The sequence below is a fragment of the Portunus trituberculatus genome, chromosome 16 (assembly GCF_017591435.1).
Source record: "Portunus trituberculatus isolate SZX2019 chromosome 16, ASM1759143v1, whole genome shotgun sequence".
In the NCBI taxonomy this organism is placed as follows: Eukaryota; Metazoa; Arthropoda; class Malacostraca; order Decapoda; family Portunidae; genus Portunus; species Portunus trituberculatus.
The window spans coordinates 3,748,006-3,767,859 of NC_059270.1; the positions used below are offsets into that span (position 1 = coordinate 3,748,006).

At 39.7% G+C, this 19,854-nt stretch overlaps 1 protein-coding gene across 2 annotated transcripts; it reads left to right on the forward strand.

Moving 5' to 3' along the window:
* Positions 1 to 170: 170 nt before the first annotated feature.
* On the forward strand, positions 171 to 7,647 carry LOC123504548. 2 transcript variants are annotated; one of them, XM_045255150.1, is made up of 4 exons: positions 171 to 319; positions 2,215 to 2,415; positions 4,604 to 4,796; positions 6,893 to 7,647. In XM_045255150.1, exons 1-4 carry the CDS (start codon positions 272 to 274, stop codon positions 7,024 to 7,026), a joined length of 576 nt encoding a protein of 191 aa, XP_045111085.1. In that variant the 5' UTR covers positions 171 to 271; the 3' UTR covers positions 7,027 to 7,647. The 2 variants fall into 2 exon arrangements, with proteins under 2 accessions (XP_045111085.1, XP_045111086.1); XM_045255151.1 differs by having other exon boundaries at positions 273 to 410.
* Positions 7,648 to 19,854: the final 12,207 nt, after the last annotated feature.

Sequence of the window (19,854 nt, forward strand, 5' to 3'; positions counted from 1 at the left end):
TTTTGATTAACTGTTATTTATTCACTTGATATAATCCATTCTAGAACTTTTCATGTATACTTTAGAACTATAATTAACAACTTTAAAATAAATAAGTGGCATCGCAGCATTTGCATCTTGTTACAAAACGTATTTGATGTATCCATTAATTCTACGAAAAAATAGGATGATTTAGGAATGAAAGGTTTTATTTGAGTTTTTCCATACACAATTATACAAATCTAGAGAAACAAAAACCCAAAATAGGAGACCATTTTCTGAAAGTAAAGATATGTTGGTAGTCTTCGAGTGCAAGATGGCGGCGAGGAAGGGTTGTGAGGTAAGGACTGCTGGTGTTTACAGTAGCAAAAGAAGGCTTTGGGAGACGAATACGTGGCAGGGAGTCAACTGGTGATAGTCTTGAGTGGATGGTGAGTGAGGATGAGAGGCAGAGAGGGCTGGGTGAGTGGTGGTGTGCTGGGCGGGGCGGGCCGGAGTTTTCGTCTGGATCAGCTGATGGGGAGAGCAACGCCGGGGAGCAAGTGACCACTATACCACCTTGCCTTACTCACCTCGCCCTACACCCCTGCCCGCCCTGTGTAGCCTGCCAGCCTCCACTCTGTCTCTTTTAAGCGTGGGTGTGTTTATAGTGCATGGTGTGGCGGTGGTGGTGGTGGTGTAGGGAGGGGGTGTGGAGGGCTGCCCGGGATGTGGGTCAGCCAGCCTATAGGGTCTTCACGGCCACAGTGGTTATTGTTTACTGGTATCCCTTGTGTCAGTTACCCATGGCATGACTACTTGTGGTGGTTAAATGACTGTATTTCACCTCTAGTTTCTTTTCTTTTTCCGCGGGGCCGGCTATCATTGACTCGTATTGATGGTTTTGTAAGTCAATATATCGAGCCTGAAATAGTTAGTGGTTAGTTGTAGAGTTAAGTTAAATTGTATGGTTAGGTGTAGGGTTAAGTTAAATTGTATGGTTAAGTTAAATTGTATGGTTAAGTTAGGCTAAGTTGTAGGGTTAAGTTAAATTGTATGGTTAGGTTTGGTTAGTTGTAGGGTTAAGTTAAATTGTATGGTTAGGTTAGGCTATGTTGTAGGGTTAAGTTAAATTGAATGGTTAGGTTTGGTTAGCTGTAGGGTTAAGTTAAATTGAATGGTTAGGTTTGGTTAGTTGTAGGGTTAAGTTAAATTGTATGGTTAGGTTAGGTTAGATTGTATAGTTTAGTTGGATTAGGTAAGATTAGATTGTATGGTGTAGTTTGGCAGAAATTATTTCCATTTCCTCTATTTATTATCCATTTTCTTTATCTCCTGTTTTAGTCCTATTTCTTCCATTTACGAGTATTATCTCTTTTCTTTCTCTTTCCCTTGTTGACCAATAGTGTGGCTTCATATGTGACGTCAAATCAGCCGTGTGAAAGAGCTGCAAAGGAGGAGCCAAGAAACGAGGAAAGCTGGAGGAATGTCTATATTAGGACAGTGCCAGTTAGGATAGGTTTGGGTTTAGTGTTAGGTTAGATTAAGTTTATTTTGGTTTAGTTGGCAAGGGACATGAAAATAGACCAAATTTTGCATGTCCTAAAAGAATAAGGAGACAAACGGCCATATTTAGTAAAGGAAGCTCCTGCTGTACATTTTTACCGTGTTCTGTTGCTGTTGGTTTCCTAGACAAGCCAGTCTGGGGACCTGGTGGGGAAGTGGGAGGCCATATTTGTGCATTATTCATTAGGTCAAAGGATGAGACACCACGTTTTGAGATGGGGAAAATTACTAGTGTAGTCTATTTAATCTAACCTTAACAGTGCAAAAAGTAAGGTCAGTTTGTTGTTTCACTCAACCATGGGGTGGGGTGGCATAGTTGGTTAAGGCCGCTCGTGTTCGGGTCTCCGGTCTAGGTGGCCCAGGTTCGAATCCTTGCCAAACCTAATTGCCCAGTGGGAGAGGTAGCATTCTGCCATTAACCCTAGCAGTGTTATCTTTGTAGATGTAAGTAGGTACATGCATAGCTCAGCATGTAGTGTCCATAACCTTGAGGAATCTGACAGTCCGTTGTGGTGTATGTACAGTGTTTACTGGTGCACTTTATTTCATTTTTCACCTATGAGTTAACTGGATTAAACTTTTGTAATTTTTCTGAAGTGCCATCTTTCCCCAAGTTTTTAAAAGTGGAAAGCCTTTTATCACTGAGTAGCTATGTGTATTTTTCAGTGGTGTGTTTGTTGTTTGTTTCAGATGGCTCTGAGGCAGTGTGCTATCGTGGCCCTGAGGAATGGCCTTGGTGGAAGACAGCAAGTGGCTGCTGCTTCCTCACTGGCCAAGATCGGCAACAGAGATGTGGTGGGCTACGGAGTGAATGGTGCGCCAAACTACTACGATCGCGTTGACTTCCCCATGCCTGCTGTCCGCTTCAAGGAGAACACACCTGATGTCATGGTGAGACTGTGTGACTTTATAGTGGTTGTGTTATATATTTTATTTCTTAACCCTAAGATGGATGACCTTCCTCTTTTAAATCTAAATTGTGTGTGTTGTCTGAATATTGCAGATGGTCAGACTATCTCAGCTTTTTAATTTATTCGGAGGATTGTGACTCTCTGCTTGCTGCACTTCAGGAGACTTTTTGTAAACCAAGGATTTAAGAAGTAGCTATTTGGAGAAGAATATTGATTTAAAATTATGTGTCAGATGAAAAGTGAGTTTTTTTGAGTACAGGTTTCCCTTGTTTTATGATTATGTTCCTGAAAACCAGATTGAATAATGAATGATCTGATAGTGAAGTTAGGGTTAAATAGGATTTAATTTAATGGAGAGAGTAACATAGGCCTAGCTTGTATTGAGAGATAGAGAACACTTTTCCACCCCACCCAAAGAGGTAGTGTTATAGTTATAGGCTCATCTTTTTTTTTTTTTTTTTTTTTTTTTTTTTTATACTGTGGTTTCCCTATAGACCTATATCCATTGGCAAGAGGAGAAAAATGAGCTTCGCTTAAGTTAGCAGGTGCCAATCGTACTTACAATAGCTTAAGTTTTAATAAAAAAATATAAAAAAACATGTTCCTCGTCATCTGAAGTGGATGGAACTGGCCTTTCTGCAAATCAGCATAAATCAAGAGGGTTTTTATTGTCACAAGGGAGGTAGAAAGAGGCACGAGGCAATGAGTCTGGTCATCAATCCTTAAGAGTCTCCATTTCTTCCATTATTGGCTCCCTCTTCCTTGTTTGTCTGCCATTAATGTAGAAGCTGACCTCACCTGCTTTCTTCACACTTGCTGCTTGTTTGATGGCAGTGGAGACAGGGAATTGGGCAACTGCACTGCTCTGGTGCTGAACAATTTTAAGCTTTTTCTATTAAAAATAAGCTTTTTCCTTGGTCTTTTGGCCTTCAGTTCACCAGCACTAGGTGTTGCAGCCTGGTTGGAAGACATCACACTTGTATTACTCATAATACCCAACAATGAATGTGAATTTTAGCAAAACACAAACACTGGTTGAGTGAACACAACTGAAATGAATTGAATGATGGGTTTTGATGGGTGTCCAATGTGGCGTGGGCACAATGCGCTTGTTTACATTCTGGCGATCTGTTAATGATCGGATACATAAACCCTGACAACGGAAGATGTGCAAGTGGAAAATGGACAATGATCAGATAATTAAAATATCAAATAACAAACCATCGAATAGTAAGGGAAACCTGTATCTTCATCTTATTTTAAAGTGAAAAAAAGTTTGTTTATGCTGCATTCTTGGGAACTTTAAAACACTTTTACAACTGTTTATAAGAGTTCTGATTTGAATATGGAATGTATTCTAATAATCACACAAAAATATCCAAAATGAAATTTTTCTCATTTTAAAATTTAAAATTTGAAACTTTGTTTGCAATTAAAGATTTTCCTTCAAGTTTACAGGTAATTCAAGAAGTATTTGGAGAAGAAAATATTGATATGAAATATGTCAGTTGAGAAGCAGTTTTTTTTTTTTTTTTTTTTTTTTTTTTTATTATTATTATTAAAGTGTGCATTTTATTTCAGTGAGAAAAAAGTTTTCACCTATGCCTGCTTTATTGATATTTGTGTTACTTTACACTTAGGACATTAGCTGTTTAATTTCACTTGAAAACTTCCTTTGGCACACCAGACACTAAGTCTTTTTAGATGTATTTGGAAGTGTATTACATGTCAAGGGATAAATGATGAATGATCTTGGAAAACTGTTGATTACTGATGGCCGTAGGACCAAGGCTGCCGAGGTATTTACGGTCAACTTGTAGCGTCTTTATTCACTAATTTCAAGATATTTTAAAGAGATTGGCAACACCAGCCATAACATTAACTACTCTGAAGCTAGTGCCACAGCCGATTTTGCAGGCTAGTTTTACACGGACATTCCATTATTATGTGTATGTGGTTGTCATATTTGGATCCAGTTTGTTCTAGGACTTTCAAGAGGGAGAGTGTAATTATCTGGAAAACTGCCTTAGCTTAATTACCTTGCCAAAGTGAAAAGTACAGTATATGATATAAATTTCATCCATTCTTGTATTCTTTCGTGGTCTTTGCATCCCATATCTTCCCTCTTTTCCCATTACAAGACCTTTATAACCTCTCTTCCCACACAGGCTCTGCGGGAAAAGGAGAAGGGTGACTGGAACAAATTGACCATGGAGGAGAAGAAGGCGCTCTACCGTGCCTCCTTCTGCCAGACCTTTGCCGAGATGAAGGCACCCACTGGCGAATGGAAGAGTATACTTGGCATCAGTCTTCTTGCCTCCTCCATTGCCATCTGGGTTTACCTGCTTATGAAAGTCTATGGTGAGTTTTACAGGGAAGAATGTTGGAGATTGATTCACACTGCACGAACAGTCACGATGTGCTCTTACATCAATCGTGGTCTGGTCAAGTATCATTATGTGGATTTCATTGGAAATGCTGGCAATGGTCTGTGACTTCACTTATTTTAAGAGGGAGGTTTCAAGACTCTTTTTTTTTTTTTGAAGGGGGGAGAACTGACTCAGACTTGCAAGGGGATTGGCATCTATTTTTTTATTTTTATTTATTTTTTTTTTTCTCCTTTCCCTGTTACATTGAAAAAAGACAGATAAGGATTGTTCTACTCATATTCCACTCAAGCACAAGAGCAGGCTGTGAGCAGATGTAACTGGTGGCCTGTACACATGCCACTGTCCTGCTTATACTGAGACTACTGCTACTCCTTTGTGGAAGATGGACTGCCAAAAGAAAGTAGATCGTGCAAAAATTTGCAGAGTTAATTCAGGAATATTTATTTGTTTATTTATTTATTTATTTATATATGTACTGTATATTTTTTATTATTAATTCAAAGAACATGCCTACAGCTATCCTGTAAACAGAATGCATACACTAAAACCTCTAATATGGTTATCTGTAAGTCAAAATTGCATGTGTATTGACAAGGAGGAAAAAGTGCTAAAAAAAAAAAAAAAAAAAAAAAAAAAAACTTTCTCATGCAGACCAGATGTGGCCTAACCTAAACAGTAATTTGGTACTACAAAAAGTAGTGGATTCATATTTGTGGAAGTTCTGTGCTCTACATTAAATTTCGTTAGGTTTGATGTGATAGAAATTGTAGAAAATGTAAGAAGAGGAGAGCAACACACCATTAGTTCATAACAGAAGCTACTGTAGGTTAAAATCTATTACTTACTGTTCATCACTTTCATTACAAAAATCTGGCAACCTTGGTGTCATTCTTGCCTATGTTCATTACACAGGACTCACAAACTTTATCTACATCAGCTTGGCTCTTGAAAAGTATAGGGAAACCAAATATTAGTTTATTAGTCTATATATTCAGGCATAGTGATGAGGGAGGTTCGTATTCTCATACAGTTCTGTGCTTTGCCTCCACTATTTCAAAAGACTTTATGTAGTTTTAAACAAGTTTTTAAGGTGTTTTTATGGTTCTAGAATCAAATTGACAAGATTTCTATATTATTAACTGGAGAAACGCTTGAAGACCCCAATAATAATTTCTGTAGCCTTGAAAAGTAGTTGTGGTGAGAGAGCAAAGCATTTCTGAATACAAACTTTAGTGTTTCAGTGACCTGGTAGGTGGTAGTTGTGATGAGGAGGGAGCTGGTGGATGGATAGTTATTATGATGATGAGGAGAATGTTTAGATAATAATTAAGCACAGTACAGTGTTGGTGGTTGAAGTTGCGACCCACACCAACGGCAACCCAAAATTGACGAAAAACTAGACACCTAGCAACTCAACATGACTTTGAGATAACAGAAGTGGTGTTGCTACCACATTGCACAATTATCCGAGGATTGCAGCATTCACAATTTCCAGATAGGCGAGAGCTTGTTGAATTCATAGCGATTATAGTTTGGATGTGTTCACCGCGCACTTTAACAGAAGGTCCCAACCTCAACTGCTAACACTGTATGGTAATGAACAGTAGGAGGTTTACTGGTAATCTATGATATCTGTTTTTATCTGTCCAGTAGGCTACACTATTTCTATATAGCCTCTTTATTAGGCACTGCTGCTACTGCTGCTGGGGCTTTAGGTGAAGTTGTCTTGAACGTAGTGGTGAGGGGGAGTTGTTCGCATTGTGTTTTCATTGTATTTAAATGTCTGTACAATGTCTAGGGATTTCTTCAACCAATGCCACAATTTAGTTTGTATTATATTTTTCAATGTCAATTTTTCCTTGTAGAAATGAAAAGATTGTGTAAAAATGAACTAGTGATAACTGAACAACAAAAAACTGATGGTTAACTGTACCACAACATATATAAACATGCTCTTCATATTGCATGCTATTTGCTCATACAAGTCTCACAAGAGTTGACATGAAAATGCGAATGTCATGCCCAAACAATATTACTACAAAAGTTTTCCTACCCACCTTCTTCCAGTTTACGACGCCATACCAGACACACTCTCCCAGGAGAAGAAAGAGGCCCAGCTCAAGAGAATGATTGACCTTCGTGCAAACCCCGTCACTGGTGTCTCCTCAAAATGGGATTATGAGAAGGGAGACTGGAAGTAAGCCCATCTCTGCCCTGCCTCGCTGCCACTTTAGAATAGGTACCAACAAGGAAGGAAATTATCTTGGTTAGTCCCCAGTCCATTACAAAATTTGTCTTCTCACTGCAATGTTTTAACTACGTATTTTGGTACCGACAAATATTATGGGGCATGATGCTAATACATCACCGGTATAACTTTTTCCCTTTAAGTTTTAAAGTTTTATACAAATTAATGAGGTTGGTGCTCATTTCCTGTATTCTTGCTCCTTGAAGTTGGAGACCTTTTGCTAAATTTACTCTTATAAATTACAATTTTCATAAGGGGGTTGCATTTAAGTTGTTCTCCCCACCCCTCTTCCCCTCACAACACAGATACCCCATTCCAGCTCCCTGGCTCAATAATAGTGTACCTTTTGCAATTGCACTCAGAGTAAGGATGAGGGATGGACAAGAGGGCATACATCATTGAGATGGAATGTGTGGGTTAACTCATTAAGCAGTTGTTGCTTAACTATTCCTTAAGTTACACAGCAATACCTTTCACCCTACCAACAGAACACCATCCCAAGCAGTCAGGGAGCAAGAGAATATTGTAAATATGAGCTATTATTTAAGTCGCTGTGTAGTAAATGGTGACAGACCGAGTGTCTTTTCTTAACCTTGCAAATCTGTGAAGTTGCAAGATGAATGGAAGATGAAGAAGGGAAAGTTTGCAAACAAGGTGTATGTGAATGAAACTGGAGGTATCTATAGGAGAGAAAGACCAATTGGAATGTTGAAGGTTAGAGTATAGAGGCATGTTTATATCTGAATAGAGGCTGAGCACTTGAACAAGCCAGAAAGGAATGTTTGAATAAAAAGAAGAGGCATTTCTACCATAGCCATTTTTTTAGGGGATGCACTTGGAATGAGTGAGGAGTCACTTCATGGAGAATGACAGTGTTACTGTAGGACATGTTAGGCTTGGCCAGGCTGTGTAATCATGTCTGCTGGCACCCTGCCATATGTGTTGTTTTGATTGGACTCACTGTGATTGTTCTCATGTTGATTTTAGAACAAGAGGGAAGGTGCAAGAAGCCATCAGGTCTACATGTGTCAGTACCTTTATGAAATACACTTAAATATTTCCACCTATCATTCACTCATAGATTTGTCTTAACCTCTGAAATCTCCCTAATGACTTGGCATTAACAACCTAATTACTGAAATACAAGTTAGTGTGGTCTGTTGTCCTTGTGTGTGTGTGAGCTGTAGTGTGGATTTAAGCATAGCAGATTGAGTGAAACTTTATATTCCATATACTCTACTCGTGTCATATATATATATATATATATATATATATATATATATATATATATATATATATATATATATATATATATATATAAAATTTTTATTTTATTTTGGTGTGTATGGAAAGGGTGGCAGGTGGTGGAATCGTTACATTTTGCATGCACTTCTTGAAGACTACACATTGCTTGCAGTTTTCCTTGTTTTATCTTTTTTTTTTTTTTTTTTTTTTTTTTTTTTTTTTAGGGTTTGGCTAAGTGTGGTTCTTTGTTCTGATATTTGTCTTATCTCAAGATTGTGTAATCTTGTTGCAAACTCCGGAACAAAGAGCCACACAGTCAGATCTTGTGTAGAGAATACATCCGATGAATTTTTGAGTTCTTTATTTCTTTATTTTTCTTTCTTTATTTCTTTCTTTCTTTCTTTATTTCTTTCTTTCTTTATTTATTTTATTTATTTTTTTTTTTGAGGTGCCAAGAGCTGCAAAAATGCATAAAAAATCCCATTTGAAATGCCAGACCCAAAATATGCAAACCTCTGGTCAAATTTACACAACCTAATGTGTCAAGAGTTTTGCATAAGCCACCCTGGAGGAGGCAGGAAATCCATAGCTATTATTAATGTGTCGGGAAAATAGGTCAAAGTATACCATAGTGGAACTTCAGTTACTAAATGCCTTCCTTTTTTAACAAATCTATTTTCTTACTATATTTTGAACTCTCAGTTGCTTTGGTTGCCATGTCATAATTCGGTTCTGGAATAAAGTTACTGATTTTAAATGTTAAAACAAAAAAAAAAAAAATTATTTTAGTTATTTTTATTTATTGTTATTAATATTGTTATTATTATGTCATGTAGTAGGGGAACCGACCAAGAGTAATAAAAATTGATTGAAAAAAAAGGCCCACTAAGGTGCTGGTCCCCGAACAGGGTGAAAAAAATAGCCAAAATAATATGATAAGTGTCTTGAAACCTCCATCTTAAATGAGTTCCAAGTCATAGGAAGGTGGAAATACAGAAATAGGCGGAGAGTTCCAAAGTTTACCAGAGGAAGGGATGAATGATGGAAAGTACTGTTTAACTCGCATTAGAGAGGTAGATAAAATAAAGATGAGAGAAAGAAAGGTATTGTGCAGCTAAGGCCATGGGAGGAGAGGAAACGTGCTGTTAGTAAGATGGAAGAGCAGTTCGCATGAAAACAGCAGAAGATAGCAAGAGATGCAACATTGCGGCGGTGATAAAGAAAGAAGACAAGAGTTGAGCTTTTGATTTCACCCTGTATAGAGAGATGAGTGGAAATCCTCAATACATATGATCACACGAAAATTAAGGAAGGTGCAAGAGGCCATCATCCCTACACGTGGCAGTCCCTGTAGGAGTTTTCCTACTTATTTCCACTATCATTCCCGTCCATGTATTTCTTTGTTTTAAAGCTCCCTATTGACTTTAAGCACTAACAACCTGATTGCTGAGAGAAGCATACTCCATGTAGGTGCATAGAAGTTGTAAAGGGCGAGAATAAGAGGAAGTGTAAGACAATAATTCATTCTTTGAAATATGTATGAAAAATGTGATCCTGTTGAAGAGACTCGATGTACACGAGTTTACAAAGCGCCGCTCAGTGGACTCGAATCCCGACCCACTGCCACGTGTTGCTATCAATGACTTGGGTCCAACGCCATCATTACTCCACAAGTGCATTTTTCCAGTAGCCTTTCCCAGCAATAAGATATCTAATGATGATCACCTTCATTTTGGTGGTAAGTGGTTTCCTCCTCTCTGTCACTCCAAAGCTTCTCTCACCAGTGACAATACCTCCACGGTGTAAACATTATCTTAGGATGAGTTCTGTATCTTTAAGTTGATTCAATACATCCTGTTTTGGATGAATAATTTATGAGCTGGAGATTATGTTAAGCAGCCATCTTAGCAGTAGAAGTGTCTGTCATAAGCTGCTTGGTCACGGGTGTCTTGGAACAGATCAATGCAATTTACATAACCTCTGGCTACTACTGTGGTAACGCACTGGCTTGGCATTGCTGAGGCCGGCAGATGGAGTCTCGCTCGGGTTCAGTAAGCTTTTTATTGAGAAGTAAGGTTACTGCTGTGGTTGAAGTGCCACAGTGAGGAGTTGAGTTCACCTGGCTGACGTTCTGCTGGAGAGCATCAAATGTGATGGGTACGGGAACTAAAACCAACAAACTTAACATTAATTTATTTATGTGGAAAAAAAATAGCTTTCGTTTTTTAAGTTAAAACGAGAACCAAGTCTTAGTTGTATACATGTGTGTACGTATTGTTGTAATAGGAGAGAGAGAGAGAGTAGTTGCGCTTTATGTGACGAGTTTTGCTAATGCTGTCCCGTCACCATAACTCAATACCCAACTCCCTTTGAATCCATGTATTCTTTTGCATTTACTATCTTATCATCCAGACTCATCCATACATCAACTGCTTTTTGACGTCTACAAGCGGTCTTCTGCCTTTCTCCATGTCTTCCTCTTGTATCAGGTGTATCTCAAACCGTGAAAGCATTCCAGTTCACTGTTTCCACTCCCTCATGGTTTTTCTCTTTTTTTTTTTTCCAGCATTATTCTCTTCATCATGTAAAGTTCCTGATATTTGGCACCATCTTCCCTCCAGTAGTTTTGCTGATGTGTTTCTCTTAGATCAAATTCCCAGTCACTCAAACAGGTATAGATCTTTTCCTCATCTGCTCCATTCAACCTTTCACTGTTCATCATAGTTTCCTTTTACTCTCATTGCACTCAAAATTTGAGTACTTTATTTATTTATTTATTTATTTATTCCCATCTATGGCTCCACTCTGATATTTGTTCTGGGTCTTGTAACATCCCGCAATCCTTCACATACTTTACTTTTTGTTTCAGCAATTTGGCATTATCACCAAAAAGGGTTCATATAACTACTCAGTACTCGCACTATCGTATCATCCATTATAAACCACAAACATATGATTCGGTGCAAGTACTAAACCTTGGGGTACTCCTCTTATGACTTTCCTCCATGATACCCGCTGATCTTTTACCACTGTTGTACTTCATAATTTCCTCTCGCAATTGATTTCAAAAGTCTGTACTATATTTTTGCCTTGTTTAGTGTCTTGCTGTATAATTTATAAGATTTTATGAATGATACACTTGTCTTACAGCATCGATCTCTTATTTTGTTGCAATGGTAGTAGTTTTTGCCGTTATTGTTGTTGTTGCTGTTGTTGTTGTTGTAGTGACACTCATCGGCGTGAAGGTTTGTCTCGGTGAGCGCGACAAGTTGGTTTTGGTTATGTTGATCGCTGGTAGGGCTTTTTTGTGCTGGTTAGTGAAGGGTGGAGTGTGGTGTTGTGTTGGTGTGTTGTGTTCACACATGAATTTGTGTAGGTATGAAGTGTCTTCAATCTGGAATATGTGAAGTTTATGTAAATACGTATATTACACAATTTGGTAAACTGTGTGTGTGTGTGTGTGTGTGTGTGTTCAATGTACAAGACTGTTTCGGTCGTGGTCTCTATATGGCGTTGGTTGGGTTGATGCTTCCTCAAGGTGGTAACTGCTTGAAGACTAAGTGATCTCATAAAATAACAAACTACCCAAGCGATGAACGAGTCTAGTGACATCTGAAGCCGACGTGTAACAGGCTCAATCAGTGCATCCTACACATACATGAGCCTGTGATCAGTATCCTTCACTGCCGGCTGTCAGTGACACCTAGCTTGAATAAAGAAGCAAGGAAGAGCAGGTGCGGCGGGTGACAGCTGCTGCCATATATGAGGAGTGCTGGTGAAGGGGAGGAGACGCGCGATGTACGATGATTAGCGCCGTGTTTGGGGTTACTCCTGCATCTTGCATCAACATATCGTGCATATAAAATATCATCACACCAGAGTCGAGTCAGATTTATGTATTGTATAATGTGATACTATTCTGAACGTTGTAGTATAGGACCCTCAACTTCCTTCACTCGTGGATCTGTATAGGTTGGGGTAATGAAGAGTAAGAATACAATATGTTATGCAGTGCGTCTAGCAATGACCCAGGACTGCTCATCTGCTGCACCACACTCTTTTTGTGTAGGCAGTGAGCGGTGGTTGGTTTGCTAGGAATGCCTTAACTGTGACTCATGTAATGAACGGAATCAAGAGACCACCAGCGGGCATGCCAAAACTCGCAGCATATACCAACTATAGGCACGTCACTTTTGAAGATCTCACTCAAGGCAACCCATGTCCAATCATTTAATCAACGTAGGCCTGCAAAGTCAACGTCCGCTTGGAATAAAAGAATAAATCGATGATCTTGTTTTTGACTAAAACATTTTCAGGACAAATAAAGAAAACAGTATAATAAATAATGATGGGGACTCGGTCGTAATTTTCGTTACTTGCCTGCATTACTGTGCTTAACTTATGACCGTGGCCAGTGTCCCCACACCGCGCGTGACATCATCGCCGGGACGGACTGAGAAGCAGCAGGTGTGCCGCGAGGCGATCATGTTTGCACGCCGACGAGGAGCGAGCGCGCTGAGGCCGCCCGCACCTGCTGAAGAGAGGGAGGGAGAATGAGTGAGTAGGGGGGGAGAGAATAGTGGGCAGGCGAAACACACACACACACACACACACACACACACGGGAGAGAAAGAGAGGAGGTTGGGGGTGACCTTTTTATGGTTGTGGGGGCCGGAGGTCAAGACGGCCCTTCCTACGCACATTAACAAGCATTTCTCGTATTTCTTCGTTCCCTCTCTCTATACACACTTTTTTTTCATTTCTTTTTACGAGTACAATCATTTTGAGTGTCATGTCTTAAGAGCGCTGTTTTAATGACAGACGCGTTACTCTGAAGGTTTTGCAGTGCTATATCACGCTTTCGTAACATATGCTTTATTTTTGACGGAAAAGAAAAAAAAAAAGTCACTACATCGTCCACGGAGCGAGATGAGTCATGGTGAAGGAGTGTGACGTCACCCCCCTAAGGAGAGGTAGGAAGAGGAGGAGGAGGAGTAGGATCGCTGCTCGTGCACAATCCTACACGTTCCTCTCGCTTCTGTGCTCTCCTGGCCACGAAGGGCGGAGATGAGTGATGCGGAGGCAGAGTTTTCCAAGCCTCCAGTCGCGTGCAGTGTGTTCCAGTAAGGCAAAGGAAACAACGATGAGTACAAACAGTAAACAATGATCAGCTGATTCAGATGAGGCTCTCCAGTACCAGGCGTGACGTCATGGAAGGGAGGGTGTCTCGCTGCCTCGCCTTTCTCTCTCTCTCTCTCTCTCTCTCTCTCTCTCTCTCTCTCTCTCTCTCTCTCTCTCATTACGTAGAGATAATAAGATTCACCTGATCTGAGACAGTCAATCCACGTTTCGTCTGGTGAAAGTCTCAGCTATAGAAAATTAATCCTTATGAGATAGTGGATTGGTAGAGAGAGAGAGAGAGAGAGAGAGAGAAAATCAGTGTAATGACCCAAGCTGAAGTGGTAATGAGTGGGTTGGAAGGAGAGCAAGAGCAAATGAGAGAGAGAGAGAGAGAGAGAGAGAGAGAGAGAGAGAAAAGGCGCACGTAACTGTCCTTTAAAGCGAGAAAGGCGCTACGTTACATCACACGCTCTTTGGAACCACCACAACCACAAGTAATAAGGAGCCCTGAGTGTGACGCTATATTTGGACCCATCATGCTGTGACGTCACCCCGGAGGAAACACGATGTCATACTCCACTGACGTCTGAGTGTGTGTGTGTGTGCGTGTGTGTTATTGTTGACATCATAGTATTTTTCACGGTATTTGGGTGTTGTCTTTTTTCTCATCCTGGAAAAACACTTCATCACTTTAAAAAAATTGAAATTCGTGGCCCACATCACTACAAGATACGCAGAAGCTACATTATCTAACGCCACGATCGGAAAGGGAGACACAGTGGGTGAAGACAAGCCATTAATTTCAACACACTAGCGATACTTTATCTTTATTCTGAGGCGTCGTAGCGTGCATGGCAAAGGTCGGCCAAATTCTGATACATTTCTCTCACCTCCATTATATTCCAAAGCTTCTAGTGTTCTTAGCACATTTGTACCTCGAGATTTGTGTATGATTAGATCCTTTTATTTACATTAGGAAGGGTCTATGGAGGTCAGAAGGTTAATGGCCACAGTCTTCACTATTTTAATCCCCCACATAAGTTTCTGAACCTGTACAAAATCACCAAATAGTACGCAGAATGAATATGGAAACGCGTCATGGTACTCAAAGGAATAAGAATTTCCTTTTAATAGTTTTAGTGACACCTTAACAAAATTTCTTTATTATTAACATGAAAAGCACTCTTAAGAACCCTGGCTTATAGTTATATAGTATGAGAGCAAAGCGTTTCGGAATATAGAGTTGAGAGGGACATTGTCTACTTGCAGAGGTCACATGAATAAGCCCACTTAACCATAATGCTTCCTCATACGCGAATGTTTGTTGCTCTCGGCCTTTTAAAACCTTGAAGACCTGTTTGTGTGCAAGTGAGGGAGTGGAATGCGCCTCACGTCTTACTGAGAGAGGAAACACGGGTCACGCAGAGGTTATTTATGTTTCTCCTGCTTTTGTTCTTCATATGTGTGTTGTAGTAGTAGTGCTGGTGGTGGTGGTGGTGGTGGTGGTGGTGGTAGTAGTAGTAGTAGTAGTAGTAGTAGTAGTAGTAGTAGTAGCAACAGCAGTAGTAGTAGTAGTAGTAGCAGTTATTTGTTTTACGTAGTTGTGCTGGTATGACTACTACTACTACTACTACTACTACTACTACTACTACTACTACTACTACTACAGAACACGAAGAGAAAAAAAAATGTAGAAAATTGTGCCATGTAAGACTTTTATCGAAATCAAGATCAGCATATTACATCATAATTATATAGTTATATTACACAGTCACACGCAACCAGCGACTCACGGGTTGAAGACGTGGAATTCTGTTTCACTATACATTCAACACACATGTAATAGTTAATCAGAACTAATTAACTATGTACCATTTTTAGAATTGGAACCTAGTAGTTTTCTTTGCATATTTTCAGTGTTAGAACTAGAGAAAAACGTGAACATGTAGTTTTGCTGCAATTAATCGTCGTAGGCGCGAGAGTCAGTACGTAAGTTTTTCCAAAGCTTCCGGAAGGGTGTATAGGAAAGGTTGGGTACTACTGCTTAGGATGAGCGGGCTGGCCGAGTTACCACACCTGGTTTCCCATATCTTGCCTTGCTATATACGCTCATTCATTTGAAGATTGAACTGCGAGGGGAAGTGATGAGTTAGGTGTTAAGTTTGAAAGAAAAAAATAATGAAGTATGTCTTTCATTTTATTTGTTCTTTTTTTGTTGTAGAAATCACAAAACTACCTGTAGAATTAATAAAAATACATCTTTATCATTTATGAATACTGAAAAAAAAAAAAAAAGATTATTGTAGTGAGAGGTGACAGAGTAAATGATGCAACAACCGTACTAATGAACTGGGTAGAAAGACTCATCACGTCCTCCTTTCGGTCATTAGCTAAATCTTGCTACCAAGAATATTATCAATATTACACTTCCCTCTTGGAATGACGTGTGTTGGAAGATTAACCCGGCTCTTTCCGCTAGGAGCTATTTCAGAACATGCAATGATGAGGACAAAATTAGGTATATTATAGTACTACTACTACTACTACTACTACTACTACTACTACTACTACTACTACTATATGGCAGCGTTGGATTCACAGAGGCGGAAGATACAAGAATGCAAGCAGTTTTGTAGGAATTGAAACCACCTCCCCACATATTCTAACTTTTTATTCACCTTAGCGGGAGAAGAATGAAGAAAATATAAACGATTCACAGTTTTCTTTGGGTTATACTTAGCAAAATCTTTAACCCCCTTGAGTAACATGACGCGTGTCCATATTTATTCTGCTGATTTTTTATACAGCTTCAGAAACTCATGTGGGGGATTAAAGTAATGAACACTGTAGCCATTAATCTTTTGACCTCCATAGACTCTTCCTAATGTCAATAGAATGGTCTAATCGTAAACAAATCTCAAGGAAAAAAATGTGTCCCAGTATTGAATAAGTTGAATCCTTCTATTTGACTCCTAACAACTTTGTGTGAATGTGTAGATACGCATGGGGTGGTGTGGTGGTGTGTGGTGAGGTGTGGTTCACGGTGTGATGGTGTGCAGGTGTACGTACTGCGTGTACTGCTATCATTTACAAGAATTCGTGGTTGCACTCCGCGAACCACGACACCACTACTACAGTTAACACGGGCTTGTCTGCCTCCTTTGCTATGATAACCCCTTCAGTACTAGGACACATTTTTACCACGAGTTTTGGGTATGATTAAACGATTGTACTTACATTAGGTAGGGTCCATGGAGGTCAAAAGATTAATAACCAGAGTATTCACTGTTTTAATCCCCACATAAGTTTCTGAAGCTGTATAAAGTCACCAAGTCGTAAGCAGAATAAGAATGGAAACGCGTCATGGTACTGAAGGAGTTGATTGATAATACTTGCTTGCTTGTTGTTGTTGTTATTATTATTCTTATGTTGAGGTTTTTGTGCCGAAATTGTTGTGTGTACAGTTGATCTGCTTTTTTATATAATTTTAGTTTGCGTCATGTTGCTTTGAATGTATCTTGTTATAAATTGCCTTTGCCTTTTTTTTTTTTTTATATATATATATATCCCTTCCTGTATATGTGTGTGTGTGTGTGTGTGTGTGTGTGTGTGTGTGTGTGTGTGTGTGTGTGTGTGTGTTCCATGATATGTTGTCCACGTTACCACTCATGAGGGACTGGTTAACGAGGATAGGCGGAGAGGGAGGAGGCAGTGGTGGTGGTGGTGGTGGGGGGTGGTGATGTGCGTGCTGTGTTGTGTTATGTTCACCGCGGACTGTCGCTTCCACCGTTCCCTGTACAGTATTCGGTGAGTCTCCTGGTGGTGGTGGTGGTGGTGGTCGTCGGGAGGTAGCAAGGAGCAGCGGTATTGTGGTGCAGCTGTTATTGCCGCCACGCCAATATCTGCCGCAGTATGGCGAGCCTCGGCCCCCGATGCAACACACACACACACACACACACACACACACACACACACACACACACACACGTCCTTCTGAAATCCCAGGAGCAGACTCGTGTGATGAATAAAGACATCTGAGTCACCGTTACCAAAACCTCGCTAAGTGACTGATCAGTGTTCCAAGCCGTGCATATACCGCAGCCACCCTGTGCTCTCACGTAGGATGTGTTCACGTCTCTCTCTCTCTCTCTCTCTCTCTCTCTCTCTCTCTCTCTCTCTCTCTCTCTCTCTCTCTCTCTCTCTACGAAAATCTACGAATATCTATCTGTCTATCAATCAGTGTAGCCATGGATCTAGCCATCTATTTTCTTACACACACACACACACACACACACACACACACACACACACACACACACACACACACACACACACACACACCGCGTAGTGTAGTGGTTAGCACGCTCGACCCACAATCGAGAGGGTGTGGGTTCGAGTCCCGGAGGCGGCGAGGCAAATGGGCAAGCCTCTTAATGTGTAGCCCCTGTTCACCTAGCAATAAATAGGTACGGGATGTAACTCGAAGGGTTGTGGCCTCGCTTTCCCGGTGTGTGGAGTGTGTTGTGGTTTCAGTCCTACCCGAAGATCGGTCCATGAGCTCTGAGCTCGCTCCGTAATGGGGAAGACTGGCTGGGTGACCAGCAGGCGACCGTGGTGGTGAAAAATTACACACACACACACACACACACACACACACACACACACACACACACACACACACACACACACACACGTTATTTGTGCATAAAAACACAAGTAATGTTATGGTATATGGGGAACTGGAAGTGTATCCATTGGGAATTTATATCAAGTGTAAGATGTTAAGCTTTTGGTCAAGGTTGATTACAGGTAAAAACTCAAAATTATCTTATGTAATGTATCAGTGTCTGTTGCATCTTGATAGGTCTGGGTTGTATACTTCTCCTTGGATAGCATCTGTAAAGAATTTGTTAAACGAATGTGGTATGTCAGGAATTTGGTTAGTACAAAATGTTCCCAACACAGTGTGGTTTAAGAAGGCAGTTGAAAGAAAATTAACGGATCAGTGGATCAGTGCTTGGTATCACAACTTGTCAACAAATACCATATGTAGCAATTATAATATATTTAAGGTGGTATATGAACTAGAACCTTACCTAACTAAATTAACAAAAAATAACCGTATCCTGTTAACTAAATTTAGAACATGTAATAATAGTTTACCAGTAAATGTCGGCAGATACACAGGTGTAAACAGAGAAGAGCGGATATGCAATAGCTGATGAATTTCATGTGTTACTTAAATGTTCAAATGAAGAACTTGTCAGATGGAGAGATATGTATGTACCAACTTACTACACACATAGACCAACAATTTTTAAGTTTGCTGAATTGTTGCAAAATACAAATGTAAATATTCTTACAAATTTATCTATGTTTACAAAGCTAATAATGGGAAAGTTTAGGTAAATGATTAAAATAGTGAATTATTGGTCACTGTTGTCTTTTGTTTTTTGTTCATAATATTTTCTGTTCAGAAACATTGTATTTCTTTCTTTATTGTTATTATTATTATTATTATTATTATTATTATTATTATTATTATTATTATTATTATTATTATTATTATTATTATTATTATTATTATTATTGTCATTATTATTATGAATGCATTTTTTTACAACGGAGCTGTGCTCCATACTTTAATTGTAAAGTCTGAGCATATAAATAAATTCAATTCAATTCAATTCAATTCACACACAGTGGTAACGGGGTTGAGTCTGTGTTGGCTGTCATGAGTGGTATGGGTTTGAATCTCACTAGAAGCTGGTCACCTTTGGGATTTTTCCACTGATAAGCGAGGCAGTTACTGGTCAAGGGAGTGTGAGTCTGTGTGGCGTGTGAGGTCACAGTCATACCCAATGATCGGTAATAATGAGCTCTGAACTCGCTCCGAGAGGATGACGGCTGCTGGTTGCGGGTCCGCTCGTGGTCAGACCTTGCTGAATGCACACACACACACACACACACACACACACACACACACACACACATACGCACGATATATTTTCGTTATCAAGAGCATCTTTTGGTTTTCATGTTACTTGTATTCGATCTTTTGTATCACTTCATCTGGGGGTTTTCAAGTCGAGCTTTGGTTTTCTTTGTTCTTGTAGGGAAGGCTTTATGATGTTCGTGTTGCACCTTTCCCCGAAGTCTGTTTGCTGGTTATCTCAATCACCTTTCCAACTCAAAACTTGTTGGAGTTGGATATTTTTTCTTTTTCTGTAAAATAAAAATGCTCATCATGTGGTTTATGGCTCTGCTGTGTCGTATTGTCATGAGGTCAGTGTTAATGACAGCAGCTTCTACTTACACTATCTGCTTCACTTTTAGAATGTATGGTTTGATTATCTTTGAACTGATGGACTTCTTCATTCCACATTACTTGAAGTACTCTGCTCTGTTGAAATCA